The following is a 13,228-nucleotide window of genomic DNA, read 5'->3' as shown; positions in this document are numbered from 1 at the left end:
GTGGGGAGGAGACAGAAATCTTTAATAAATAAATAAATAAAAAAGAAACAAAAAAAATTCCTAACCTGAATATGCATGTGAATTTCCCAGAAGTTTGTGAATAAAGTGTTAACTCCCACCAAAAAAAAAAAAAAGTTTTTCTTTGTACTGAACCCAATAGATGTTTAAAATATTATGTTAAGTGGAAATATCAGATACTAAAGGATGTTGGCATTTAGGCATATAATACTTACACATCTACATGTGTTTTAGAATACAGACATAATTTTCAAAATTATGGATTTCATAACGAAAAATAATAAATAAAAGTAGTTTTTCTATGAGACTGGAGAAATACCCCAGCTGTTAAGTGCACTGACTGCTTTTCCAGGAGACCTAGGTTCTATTCCCAGCACCTACACGGTAGCTCACAGCCATCTGTAACTAATCTCAGGGCACCTGAAGCCCTCTTCTGGCTGTGGATACTGTATTCATGGCACACACAGACAGACATTGAAGCTAAACACTTACACACATATAATAAGAAAAGCAGTTTAACTTTCACAAAGTTAGAGAAAGTACAAATATACAAAGAATTATTCTAAAGTATAAAATATGAACTTTAATTCTAAAAAGTACTTTAAAATACATTCAATTTAGTGAGGCCTGGTATGCAGACCTGTAATTCCAGTTACTTGGGAAACAGGAAGACAAATTCAAGGTTTGCCTAAATTATAGTGTGAGTTCAAGGCCAACCTGGGCAAACTTAATGAGTACCTATCTTAAAAGTGAAGAAGGCTGAGAATACAAATCAGTGAAAGAAAGTTTTCCAACATCTGTGAGGTCCTAAGGGTTAATACCCAAGACTACAATAACAAAGCAAAAACTAAAATCCAAGCTGAATGTTGACAGTCCATTTTAGAGTTTTTGACACACAATCTTAATCTGTTACGACTAAGTTAATGAAGGAAATAAAATCCACTTCAATTCATATCTAGCATTTTTCTTATTTATCTTAGTAACAATAAAGTAAGGCACTATTACTCCATTTTTCCTGAGGAATCTGATACGTCATTTGGCTAATGTGACCTCACCAGAATACCAAGTAGAACCTAAAATGTCTTAGATGCTTCCAAGATACACATTTGCTCACACTTGCCTACCAAACATCAAATATTTTAACATAAACTATACGGACTAATGAGGCACACTAAGCCTAGAACAATACTATACACATTATTCATTATATGAACTTGAAATAATTTAATAAGCACAGTAACAACAACAGAAAGCCTCTCCTGAATCATCACTCACATGCTGGGAAGAGGGAGAGTCGGACTGCTCACTGTCCTGCTGTAACGCGACTGTCTCTGCTTCTGACTTCTTCCCAGGTACACGATGCTCTGCTTCTGGGGTTGCTCTCTTTAAGGCTGCTCTTGACAAGTTTGGTTTTGGTTTTTTGAACCGACTTCTCAGAAAAGGAGCTGGTTTAACTTCGAGTGGCTTCTGTTCTTGAGGAAGAGATCTGCTTTTGGAAGAAGGATTACCAGACTTGACTAGAAGAAATGTGGAAGCAAGTGAACCTAGGACAATCTTAGAGAGTGGCAGTAAGCTTTTACTTGTTCTTAGACAGGGTCTTTCTGTGTAACCTAGACTGGCTTGGAACCTGCTCTATTAGGCCATGATGGCCTTCAATTTTCCTCCAGCCTCTACCTCACATGTACCATCCTATCTATATCTGTCTAATTCTATTTTTTAAGAAAAAAAAGGAACTATCCATTAAATTCTGAAAAACATTAAGTTGTGCAATTCAGGTATAAACCTATCATTTTTTTGCATGAAGAAAATACTGGTCAAACCCATGTTGACTTATGTGTTACATGAAATTTGGTAATAAATCTCACCAATAGCTATCAGAGTGGCCTTAATCCTCTCTCCCAATCTTGCATAAGCTATCTCAAAATTTGTAACACTATCCAATTTATGTCATGGCTTGAAAGTTCACTTGTTTTAGAATAATCTGCGAATGTAACTTTATATTCTTTTTCTGTGAAGGCACACAGACCAAACACTTGTACCTTAGGCTAGTACCGGAAAACTGCTCCAGGACATCTGCAGGCTGTATCGCTGCAACTGTTTCATGGTCTGCAGAATTCTGGGAAGACTTCACATGACTTAAGTGACTTGATACTTCCATGTCAGAGTTTTCATTTCGTTCCTCAAATGTAGGCATCACTGATATTTTATTGCTAATATTCTAGAGAAAAGTTATCGCAATACATCATCATAAACAGAAATTCTCTAAGTATTTTATACATTTTAAACAAGTTTATTTCTAAAAGTGATTTAAAAATACAGAAGTTTTTAACTGTTAAATATAAAAGTCAGAAATATTAAAACTTAAAATTCAGAATGCCTTCCCTTCATATTGTATATTAAGACTATTCCTAACCACAAATATCATTATACACACACACACAAAGAGAAGAAATCCTCACAAATGCTATTATGAGTATGAACTTTGCACGAAAGGAAACTTTCACCAAAAGATTTAAAAGAGGAGGCAGTTTGATGTCAGGGAGAATAAAAACATATATAGGTGTTTATGACCAAAGGAAATAATTTCAGCCTATGTTTATACTCAGGTTGGCACAAATTTAGTCCAATTTCCTAAATATATTGCTATCTAAACGAGTAACTTCAAACTGTTATTATGATTAGTAATTCTCCCACAATTAGAAAAAATAGTCTTTTTAAATTTTTAAGTGAATACGCAAGTTCTTCAATAATCTGAAATGAAAGGATTTAGGACTGAAAAAGATTTTAGATTTTTATTTGCAATTTTAAGTATTTTGGGACTTAAGGGTAATAATGATAAATTATTTTAGTAACCTTGCTGAGAAATGTTTTTAAATCATTGTAAGACAGAGAAATACATACTTTTCTATCCACTGAAACCCCGGGGCTGCTGTCATTACTGCTGCTCTGAATCACATCTGCCACGAGCTGCCTTGAGCTATGTTCCTCTGGTTCATGCTCTCTTGGAGAAATATCTACTTTTTCTGTTTCTTCTAAGTCTGCCACCATGTGCTTCCCAACACGGATCTCTCCAGGTCCTCTCTCCCAAGAGATGGACGTCTCTCCTGTTTCCTTCAGATCTCCACTACCCTCCTCAGGGGCAGTCATCTCTGTTGATGCCATGACCATCGTGGAAATGTCTCTTTCTCCAGTTCCCTTCAGGTCAAGCTTCTTTTCTTCCACAGCACTCGACTCCACCCCCGCTTCTTCTTCGTGTGTGCTACTGCACACATCCAGCTCACTAGCCAGCTGCTCTGCTGGGGATCCCACTGCCTTTTCTCCGAACTCTTCCAGATGTGTTTCCATTTCACCCATGGTTTTGGGCTCCTCTGTCTCCTCTACTGGCACAGATATTTCTCGTCTTTCAGTGTCTTCTGAATATGCCTCCCCTTTTTCAGTGCTATCAATCATATCTGTTGTCCTGTCTCTTGTGGGTAAGTCTTTTCCAGTTTCTTGCAAGTCTGTCTCCATTTCACTAATTGGACTAACCTCCTTGGGGCCATTTTCTTGTGAAAATGTTTCTCTTCTTCCAGTTTCTTCCAAATTTATATAAATTTCCTCTGTGGTATCAATCAACTCTGACACGTTCTCCATAGGAGAAATCTCATTTAAAGATGCTTTCAAACTTATCTCTGTTTCCATAGGGATGTCAATCATTTCTGCTCCCGTCTCCCCTGGGGAAATCACTCTCTCTATTGTTTCCAAACCTATCTCCATTTCCATAGTGACTTCTGTCATTTCTGACATCTTCATGTTAGAAGATGTGTCATTTTTTCCAGTGTCTTTTAAATCGGATTCCAATTCGTTAGTGGCAGGAGTAACAGTAATGGTCACAATTGGCATCTTCTTCCTTGGCAAAGAGTCTGGTTTTGCAGTTTCTTCCAAAGTTGTTATTTCTCCAGAAATAGGAACCTCCTCTGACACCCCTTCCTTGGAGGTCATTCTTTTTCTTCCTGTATTGGGTTTTGGTTTCTGAAATGGCGTCCTTAGAACTGGAGCTTGCTTTAGTTTATTTGCTTTACTGTCCTCTTGAATACTAAAAGAGAGAGAGAGAAAGACAAATTCTAATCCAGACTACCAGTTGAACAGATGACAGTTAAGGAACCCCTATAGAAACACTAAACACTCTCAAATTTAAAAAAAAAAAAAAAAAAAAAAGCTGGACGGTGTGGCGAGCCAGGAGGCACAGCAGGAGGATCTCTGAGTTCAAGGCCAGCCTGGTCTATAAGAGCTAGTTCCAGAACAGGCTCCAAAGCTACACAGAGAAACCCTGTCACAGGGAACTGTCTATTATCCATACACTGGTCAAAATTAGAGAAAACACAGAAACTCAGAATTATTTATTTCCAAGGCTCCTGGATATTTAAAGGCCAGAAATATCACAAGGTAAATCTACAGTAAAGACACTGCCTTTACAGAGGGAAGTTGCTAAAGTCAGACTGTATATTAGTTACAAATATCCAAAAAGTACGCTTGATGGTATATATCTATAATCCAATTACATGGGAGGTGATGGCAAGAGGATTAGGAAAAAGTTTCAGGAGAGCTGTCCCCGCCTGCCACCAGTTGCAGTACTTGGGAGAGCAGGCCCTGCACCTTGAGTGGACAGCACAATAGAGCCAACCCATTGGCGGAGGAGTGGGTGAGTCAGCCCCAAAGATGTGGGGCAGCATGAGCTAAGGAAAGCTGTTCCTTCCCCAACCCCCACCTACTGCAACAGAAGGGAGAGCAGGTTCTATACCACGCCTGGGTGGCAAAACAGAGTCAATCCTATTGGCAGAGGTGTGGGTGGGCCAGCCCCAATGTTGTGAGCATGGGAGAGCAGTCCCCATTACTCATCTGTCATGTGGTAACATGGGCAGGGAAGAGAGATGCCTTCCTCTGACTCCCAACCACAGACCATCACTGCCTGAGGCAGGTAGGAAAGCTTGCCCTGATGTCATAAAAGCAGGAGAATTGAGTGGCCCCTGCCCCTCATCATCCACAGCATTTGGGATAGTGGCCCCTACTGCATGCCTAAGCAACACAGTAAAAACTGACCCTCAAGGTATAGGTGAAGGAGATCTGACCATGAGGACATGAAAATAGGAGAGCTGGCCCCACCCCTTGCTCATCACTGCAAAGGGTGAACATGCAAAGACAATTGCCAGGAAGCTCACCCTGGTGGTGAGGACAACAGAAAGCTGGCGAGCTAACCAACCATGCAACTGCCCAGGCCCGAGCAAGGGTCACGTGTTGGCCCACCCCAACATTCACTCCATCTGTGATTTGCTACAGCACGTGAAAAGACCTGCAGACCCCCAGAGTGCAGGATTTCCATAACACAGGGCAACATCAGGATAACTAAGAGAAGCCCTAGTAAGGACCCAGCATCAATACTGAATCAGAAACCAGAGGCCCGAACCAGACCATTGATTCTTTGCAATGAACATTTGCAAGTAAAGATACATGGATAATAGGGTTTACTGCGTGACTCACTGTGTCACACTACAGCTTCCATGAAAACACTGATTTTTTTTTCCCTTTTTTTCTTTCTTGTCTTTTCTTTTTTCTCTTAAACTTTATTTTATTTTATTTTGGGGAGGAAGTCCCAAGGGCAGAGGGTGGATATGAAAGGACAGAAAAATGAATGAGAGGTGAGAGACACAAAGAATAAAGAGAAAAAATGTGCAATTAATACCCAATACACTCAAAATGATATCTGAGTGATTATATCTTTAATTAATTTTATGTAATTAAAATATGTAATTTTTAAAACCCCAAAACAATTGTTTTTGTTTTTATGTGAAATGCAAAATTTCAAGTTAAAATTAGTAAGATTATTTCTGGTCAAAAAAAAGAAAAAAAGAAAAAGTTCAAGGTCATCCTCATCTACATAGTGAGTTCAGTCATCCTAAGCTACATGGAATTCTTTTTCAAACTAAATGAATTTTAAAAATTAATCAGGGTTCTAAAACCCAATAAACACTCAAAAAACTTAACTTTCTTCTAAGATACCATAATTAAAGGAGTCTCATTTAAACCTAGATAAATAAATATAACCAATCTGCCAGATAGCTACAAATAAAATCTATTATCAGAGATGTGTAGTTACAAAGGTAGTTCTATAGGACACATTAGTATTAAACAGTTGAAGGGGTACTAGGAAAAGCAATAATAGATGAAGCAAGAAATAAAGGAATACTTCAAGTGACAGAAACCCAGTCTTTCAAGTTAGATGTTATAAAATAGGTCTATAAATAGATCACAGCCAGCCTTTAAATGCGAATGTTAAGAGAACAGATACAGGAAATCTAGGCTGTTATCACTGTATCTACATGCTTCAAACATTATCAAGCTATAAGCATCCTAATAATTCCATCAGTCTGGTTTGGTAAAAATAATAAACAGGAACTTTGGCTATGAAGAGGATGGGTTCTACATATAATTGACCTAATTTTAGAAAATCAAACATTACCAAAAAGTAGCATTTCTATTTGGATGTAGACATCTAATGAATATGCTTGTGGGTTTGTTGTTATTGTTTTTGCTTTTTCAAGACAGGGTTTCTCTGTGGTTTTGGAGCCTGTCCTGGAACTAGCTCTTGTAGACCAGGCTGGCCTCGAACTTACTGAGATACCTGCCTGTGCAGGGAGGGATTAAAGGCGTATGCCACGCCTTTAATCCCAGCACTTGGGAGGCAGAGGCAGGTGGATCTCTGTGAGCTCAAGACCAGCCTGGTCTACAAGAGCTAGTTCCAGGACAGGCTCCAAAACCACAGAGAAACCCTGTCTCGAAAAAACAAAAATAAAATAAAATAAAATAAAGGCGTACGCCATCACCACCCAGCGAATACACTTGCTAAGTGAAAAAACTGCTCCTATTAACTCAGATCTTAGTTTATATTAAATAGTTTTCTTCAAATCACCTATAACTTAGGAACTAACATGAAAGCTAAGACATAAACTTCCTTGAAAAGAGCAATTCCTAAACAGTTTTAAATAAAGCTATAGTAATGACGGCTCCCTTTACATGTATTTAATGTGAAGGTGGGGCACATGCATATGGAGGTCAGAGGACGACTTGTGGGAGTTGGTTCTCTTGTTGCCCCATGTGGGATCAAATGCAGGTCGTCAGACTTGAGAGAAAGTGCCTCTTTACCCAGCGAGTCATCTCGTCAACCCTTTACATTTTTGTTTTGTTTTTTTAAGACCTATTTTTTAATTTATGTGTGTGTGTTTATATATACCATATACCACAAGCATCAGAGGCCAGAGGGTATCAAATGCCTTAGAGCTGCAATTGCAGTCAGTTGTGAGCTAGGTGGTATGGTGCTGGGAACCAAGCCTGGCCCATCTGCAAAAACAGTAAGCAATGTGAACAGCTGAGCCCTCTCTCTAACACCTTATACATTGTTAGCCATAATAGATGACACACAGACAGAGAGGCCATTTAGTTTGTTTCTGTGGGTCAGTGGCTCAGGAGGTAAATGCTTCCTTCTAAGCCTTATGACCAGAGTTCCATTCCCACAGTGGAAGGAGAGAACCGACCTCCATGGCATGCGCGCCCCATTTCTGTCTTATAACACAGAATAAATAAATATAACTAATCTGAATCTTATTAAAAACTTGAAAATTGTATAACTGGATAAACGATGCTCACCTTGGACATTCATTAAGAACCCTGGGCTCATCAGAGTGCACATTTGCTGAAGCATCCTTCTCTTCAGGCTGTGATGTGACATCTTCACACTGGAGGTTTTTAAATGACTCATTTTCCATTTGTTCAGGAATCTTAATAACAAAGTTTGTAGTATTTTAGATTTCACAACAAAACACAAAACTTTAAAACGTTTTTACTGAAAAATCTATTGTAACCAGGTATTATGATGCATGTTCTGGGACTTGGGAGGTAAATGCAGAAGACCACTTTCCCAAACAAACCTAGGCTTTTTGAGGGAATTTGAAACAATCCAACTACAAAATATTCCATCTCATTTGATTATAAATAAAATGGTTAAAAAAAAAGTCAAAATTATAAAATAACAGTCAAAAAACACATTTTAGTGTTTTTCCTTTCACTATCTTAAAAATTCCGTAAGTCACATATTTACCACGTCTCAAAGCCCTAGTCTTTGCTGTGCCATCAGAAAGCGATGTTTCAGACTCATCTACTTCAGTCTGTTTCCATCACATTTGTCAGAATCTTCCACGGTGCTTGGATTTCTAAATTCATACTCTTTAAGTACTTTAGAGACTGTAAAAACTTTAACAACAGACAAGGCTAAGGATGTAGCTCATGTAGTAAGAGTGCTTACCTAGCATACTCAAAGCTCTTGCAAGGTTCAATCCACAGCACCACATAAAAACGGGCATGGTTGCACATGCCTACAATCTTAGCATGTGGGTGGAGGCAGGAGGATCAGAGTTCCAAGGTTATTCTCAGTTACACAGTGAGTTGGAAGCCACTATCTAAAGAGTTGGAAAACTCTATCTAAAATATAAAATTATAGCAGAAATAACCCAAATGTTAAGTCATGCTAACTCTGCTTTCTTCTAACAACTATATAAATAATCTAAAACTCCATGAGCCAGGGATATAGTTCAGAGGCAAGAGTGCTTTCTTAGCAATGAAAGAGGCCTTAGGTTCAGTCTTCTACATCTCTTTCTCTCTCTCATTCATGCACACACACACACTTCATTATCTGTTTTGGGAATTATACTTGAAAGGAGTACTTTCAATATTTTGTTTAAGCCAGTATTAAAATTCACATATATGACTATCATTCCGAAAGGAGGCTGAGAATGTGTTCAAGGGTAGAGTGCTTGCCTAACATGCTTGAGAACCTGGGCTCAATCTGAAGCACAGGGGAAAAACCAAGTCCAAATATGAGTTAAGATGAGAGCAATCAAGAGTCATGTACAATGCTCAAATATCTAAAATGATTTAACAATAAACAAAACTCCTCACTATGAGATTTTGTCCACAAATGCAACAAATAACACACAAAAGGTTATTTTAAAAAGGTGAGAGCTTACATAAAGGCTTATATACTTGCTTAATAAATGTTATCAGAATCGACATACCACAACACAGGATTCACTTTGCTCTCTATCAACACAGGATTCGTCTTCATTCTTCTCTACATGGGCCCCAATTTTTCCCTGTGGTGTAGGAGTCTCTTCTCGTCCTGTAGCTTTCTGTATGTTAGGCCTTGGTCTTTGCATTCGGCCCCTCAATAGACGTGCAGGTCTTAAGACCTTTGGTTTACCATCTTCCTGTACACAAGACTTTTCACTCAAACTATAATTACAAAGAAATAACAGTATGATTACAATAAAGTCACAAAGTTGTTTGGCTATATAAATAAGTAAGTCATGTTAAATAGGAAGCATTTTTCAAGTATCCACAAGAACATCTTATAAGATAATCACTACACATCTACACTCTACTCTTTCAAACAGACAATTCTGGACCCTCATGAAAATACCACCTCAGCACCCTCCCAGGAGACAAATCTGCCTCTGGCAAGATGCCTTCCCCATCACTGATGGACTAAAATCCCTCCGAAAATGTAACTGCACAGCAGAACTTCCTGTGACAGCCGATGGAAGAAAACCATATACTAACCCCACCCTTCTCCGGACAGTCCACATAAAATATAAAACATATCCCCAGTCAAATCCTGTGCATAAAATTGAAAAAAAAAAAACTACAGCCAAGCACTTTTTAAAGTGTTAAAAAACACATTAGAAGAAACAGATGAACACCCTGAGTGAGACCCAGATAAACAGCTTAGCAAAACCTTCTTTGGTAAACAGTGTTGTTTGATAATTATCAAAGACATAGAAAGAAAGTGAATCCTCTAAAAAATAGGTGAGGCAGAAGAATCAGGAGGAATGTTATCCTGTGCTTCATTTCCCATTGGAATATCCATTAGTGTTGCCTAAGTTATGTCTTTTAAAAAAAAATCAAAATCTCATTTTAAAAATGGGAAAACCTTTATCTACCCAATATGTGACACTACTGTTTCTCTTTCAGGACATCAATGAATATACATAATGTCAGGGAATCAGTGCCAATTTATAGAACAGCATCCCATTGAATAGCCCAGAATCTACTGTTTACAACCATATTTGGAGCTACCAGTCTTATACCCATATCAAGTTAAATATTCCTTTAGAAATCACTTCCTACAAATACAACCATTCACAAACATATCTTAATCATTTATTTATCTGATAAGACTTCTTAGAAAATATTAGTAAATTGAAGGACGCACAAAACTGCTAACTCAATAGATTCATACGCTCATTTAAATATTTTATATCAGATGGTGGTGGTGAACACCTTTAATCTCAGCACTCAAGAGGCAGATCTCTAAGTTGAAGACCAACCTGGTCTACAGAGTAAGCTCCAGGACAGCTATGCAGAGACACCCTGCCTCAAGATAAATAAATAAATAAAGCCCTAAAATTTTTATTTACTTTTTTTTGAGATGGTTCTCCTGTCCCACAGGAGAACTTCAAAATCACCTGAGAAGAGGATAATCTTGAATGTCCAATTCCCTCATCCACACCTGCAGCACTGGCATCACAAGCACGTGCCACCGCACCCGGTTTATGTGAGGCTCCCGAGTGAATGAGGCTTCACACATTCGAATCAGATACGACCCTAGGCCTACCCGTACCATCATTTCTATCTCTAACACCAAACACACCCGCGTGTTAGCAAAATTTCTTGCTACTATCTTTAATGAAAACAGATTTAAAGTATCCTCACTGACAATTCAGACTTTATTAAAAAGAAAACTAACAATCGCAACCACTCCTGAAGGTCATTTCTTCCCAAGTACTTACTCAGACACAGTTTCAGCACCTAGGTTCTCTCTTTCTGTATTCTCTGTCCCAAAATTTTCAGGTACATTCAATCTCTCTTTTTCCACATGATTCTATAAATATAATTTTTTACACTAAAGTTACTTACAATAAAATATTCCACTGAATGAGAATTAAAACTAAAATTCTAAATACAGAGCAGATCAAAGTATTATAAAACACACAATCATACAATCTTTTTTGTTTGTTTATTAGCTTGTTTTTTTTCAAGACAGGGTTTCTCTATGTAACTTTGGAGCCTGTCCTGAAACTCACTCCGTAGACCAGGCTGACCTTAAACTCAGATCCGCCTCTCTCTGCCTCCTGCGTGCTGGGATTGCAGGCGTTCGCTACCACTGCTTGGCTAAAACTCACAATCTTATACATGGTTAGAAGGACCTTGCCAGTATGAACAGTCTTTAAAATGTCCATATTCACTGACTACTAATATAATTTTAAACTGTATTTTAAGGAAGTAACTGAAGAGTTAGGTATGGCAACATATGCCTTTAATCCCAACACATGGAAGGCAGAGGTAGGCAAATCTCTATGGGTTGAGTCCAGCCGGGAGTTTCAGGAAAACCAAAGCTATACACTAAGACCTTGTCTCCAAAAATAAAAAAAAGGAAAAGGAAAAGAACTGAGGGGTCCAAAGGAAAGGAAAAGATGCTTGCCACCAATTCTTACAGCATGATTGCATAATTTTAATCTCTAAGGCCTACATAATGGAAAAAGAAAACCACTCCTTGGCAAGTTATCCTCTGATTCCAGGCCCACTGCACTTCCACACAATATGTAATTATTTTAAAATTTAACAAAAGTAATTGAAAAACATGTAAGCACTAAAATGTTCACCACAATATTATGTAAAATGGCCTACATTGCTAACATAAGTTTTCCAAAAATAAATCAATATTTAAATAAATGCAGTTATACTATACTGCTAAAGTATTATTTTAAAATGTTTTCTAAACGTGTTTAAATGACACTGAAAAATTTAAAAAATTTTAAATACCAAAGGATAAAAAATGAATAAAACCTGAAAGGTAGAGAATGTGGTTCACTGGGGAATTCCTCGCCTCACAGTCTATAGCTTTTGCCCTGGTGGTTATCCTGACAGCAAGGGAAGGAAAACAAACTTGGAGAGAAAAATGTGAAAAGACTGACTGCATATAAATAAAATTATAACTTTTGCTTTGGTTCTTAAATTAATCTGTATTTCCAAAATTTCTACATAAAATCTGGGCTAGCGTGATGGCTCAGTGGTCAAGGAACTTGCACCAAACCTAATGATCTGAGTTTAATCTCCCAAAATGGCACAAAGTAGAGAAAATCAAGTCTACAAGTTGTTCTCTGACTTCCGTGTGTGTGTGTGTGTGTGTGTGTGTGTGTGTGTGTGTGTGTGTTGTGGCATGTGCATGCCACCCTCCTCCACAAATAATCAACTAGATATTGTTTTGAAAAGCTTCAATTGTACTAGATTATGATTTAACAATAAAAGGGTTAGAGCACTGGAGACATAGTTTGTGTGCAAGGCCTTGGGCTTTTGTCACAGGTGCCAAGGAAAGCCATCTAATAACAAAGGGACTTCCCCAGAGGCAGGAGGAAGGGCAGCGGCAAAGCACTTACCAGCACTTGAGACTCTGAGTTCTGTATGCAACAGTTCAAATGAATGAATGAGGAAGGAAACCTAAAGAGCAGCTTAAAAGTGATTGAGGACACACTCAAAACAATTTAGGACTGTAACTCCCAGAAATATGAATAAATAGGCTCTATGTTTGAAAGATTTATTTTATTATTTATCTATGTCTTCTTGTGCGCCTATGTATGAGTGTATGCAGGTGCCTAGGGAGGCCAGAAAAAAGAAGTCAGATTCCTTGGAGCTGCGATTACAGAAGGCTGTGAGTTATCTGATATGAGGACTAGGAATGGAATTCAGGTCCAATGAAAGAGCAGCATGACCTCTTAACTGCTGAGCCATCTACCCTGCCTAGGGTCATTTAGTCAATGCAAATCATAACATAGGGACTTTCTTTTAACAATGCATACTAACAGGCAGAGGCAGGCGGATCTCTGGGAGTTCGAGGCCAGCCTGGTCTACAGAGCTAGTTCCAGGACAGGCACCAAAGCTACAGAGAAACCCTGTCTCGAAAAAAAAAAAAATTTTTTTTTGAATACTTTGAAAAATAATCACAACATTAACAGAAAAATTTTTTCCATTAAAAAGCCCTATTTGTCATTCATGGTAGCACATCATCCCCTTTAATTCCAATACCAGGAGACAGAGGCAGGGGGATATTTGCAAGTTCCAGGCC

The 13,228-nt window shown here is 38.2% G+C and overlaps 1 protein-coding gene across 1 annotated transcript in view; it reads right to left on the bottom strand.

Moving 5' to 3' along the window:
* Window positions 1-13,228, bottom strand: part of Bdp1 (B double prime 1, subunit of RNA polymerase III transcription initiation factor IIIB) — a 94,799-nt gene that overhangs the window by 46,989 nt on the left and 34,582 nt on the right. Inside the window, exons 14-19 of the mRNA XM_050153811.1 lie at window positions 10,896-10,987; window positions 9,123-9,339; window positions 7,699-7,829; window positions 2,920-4,093; window positions 2,058-2,236; window positions 1,294-1,507 (exon numbers count right to left, since the gene is read on the bottom strand). Coding sequence (XP_050009768.1) covers window positions 1,294-1,507; window positions 2,058-2,236; window positions 2,920-4,093; window positions 7,699-7,829; window positions 9,123-9,339; window positions 10,896-10,987 — 2,007 coding nt within the window. The remainder of the gene's footprint in view (window positions 1-1,293; window positions 1,508-2,057; window positions 2,237-2,919; window positions 4,094-7,698; window positions 7,830-9,122; window positions 9,340-10,895; window positions 10,988-13,228) is intronic.

This window comes from Alexandromys fortis, unplaced genomic scaffold (assembly GCF_014885135.2).
Source record: "Alexandromys fortis isolate MF-2015 unplaced genomic scaffold, M_Fortis_MF-2015_v1.1 scaffold_79, whole genome shotgun sequence".
Taxonomy (NCBI): Eukaryota; Metazoa; Chordata; class Mammalia; order Rodentia; family Cricetidae; genus Alexandromys; species Alexandromys fortis.
The sequence above is the reverse complement of the archived record's forward strand: the minus strand, read 5'-3'. Positions and strand labels throughout refer to the sequence as shown.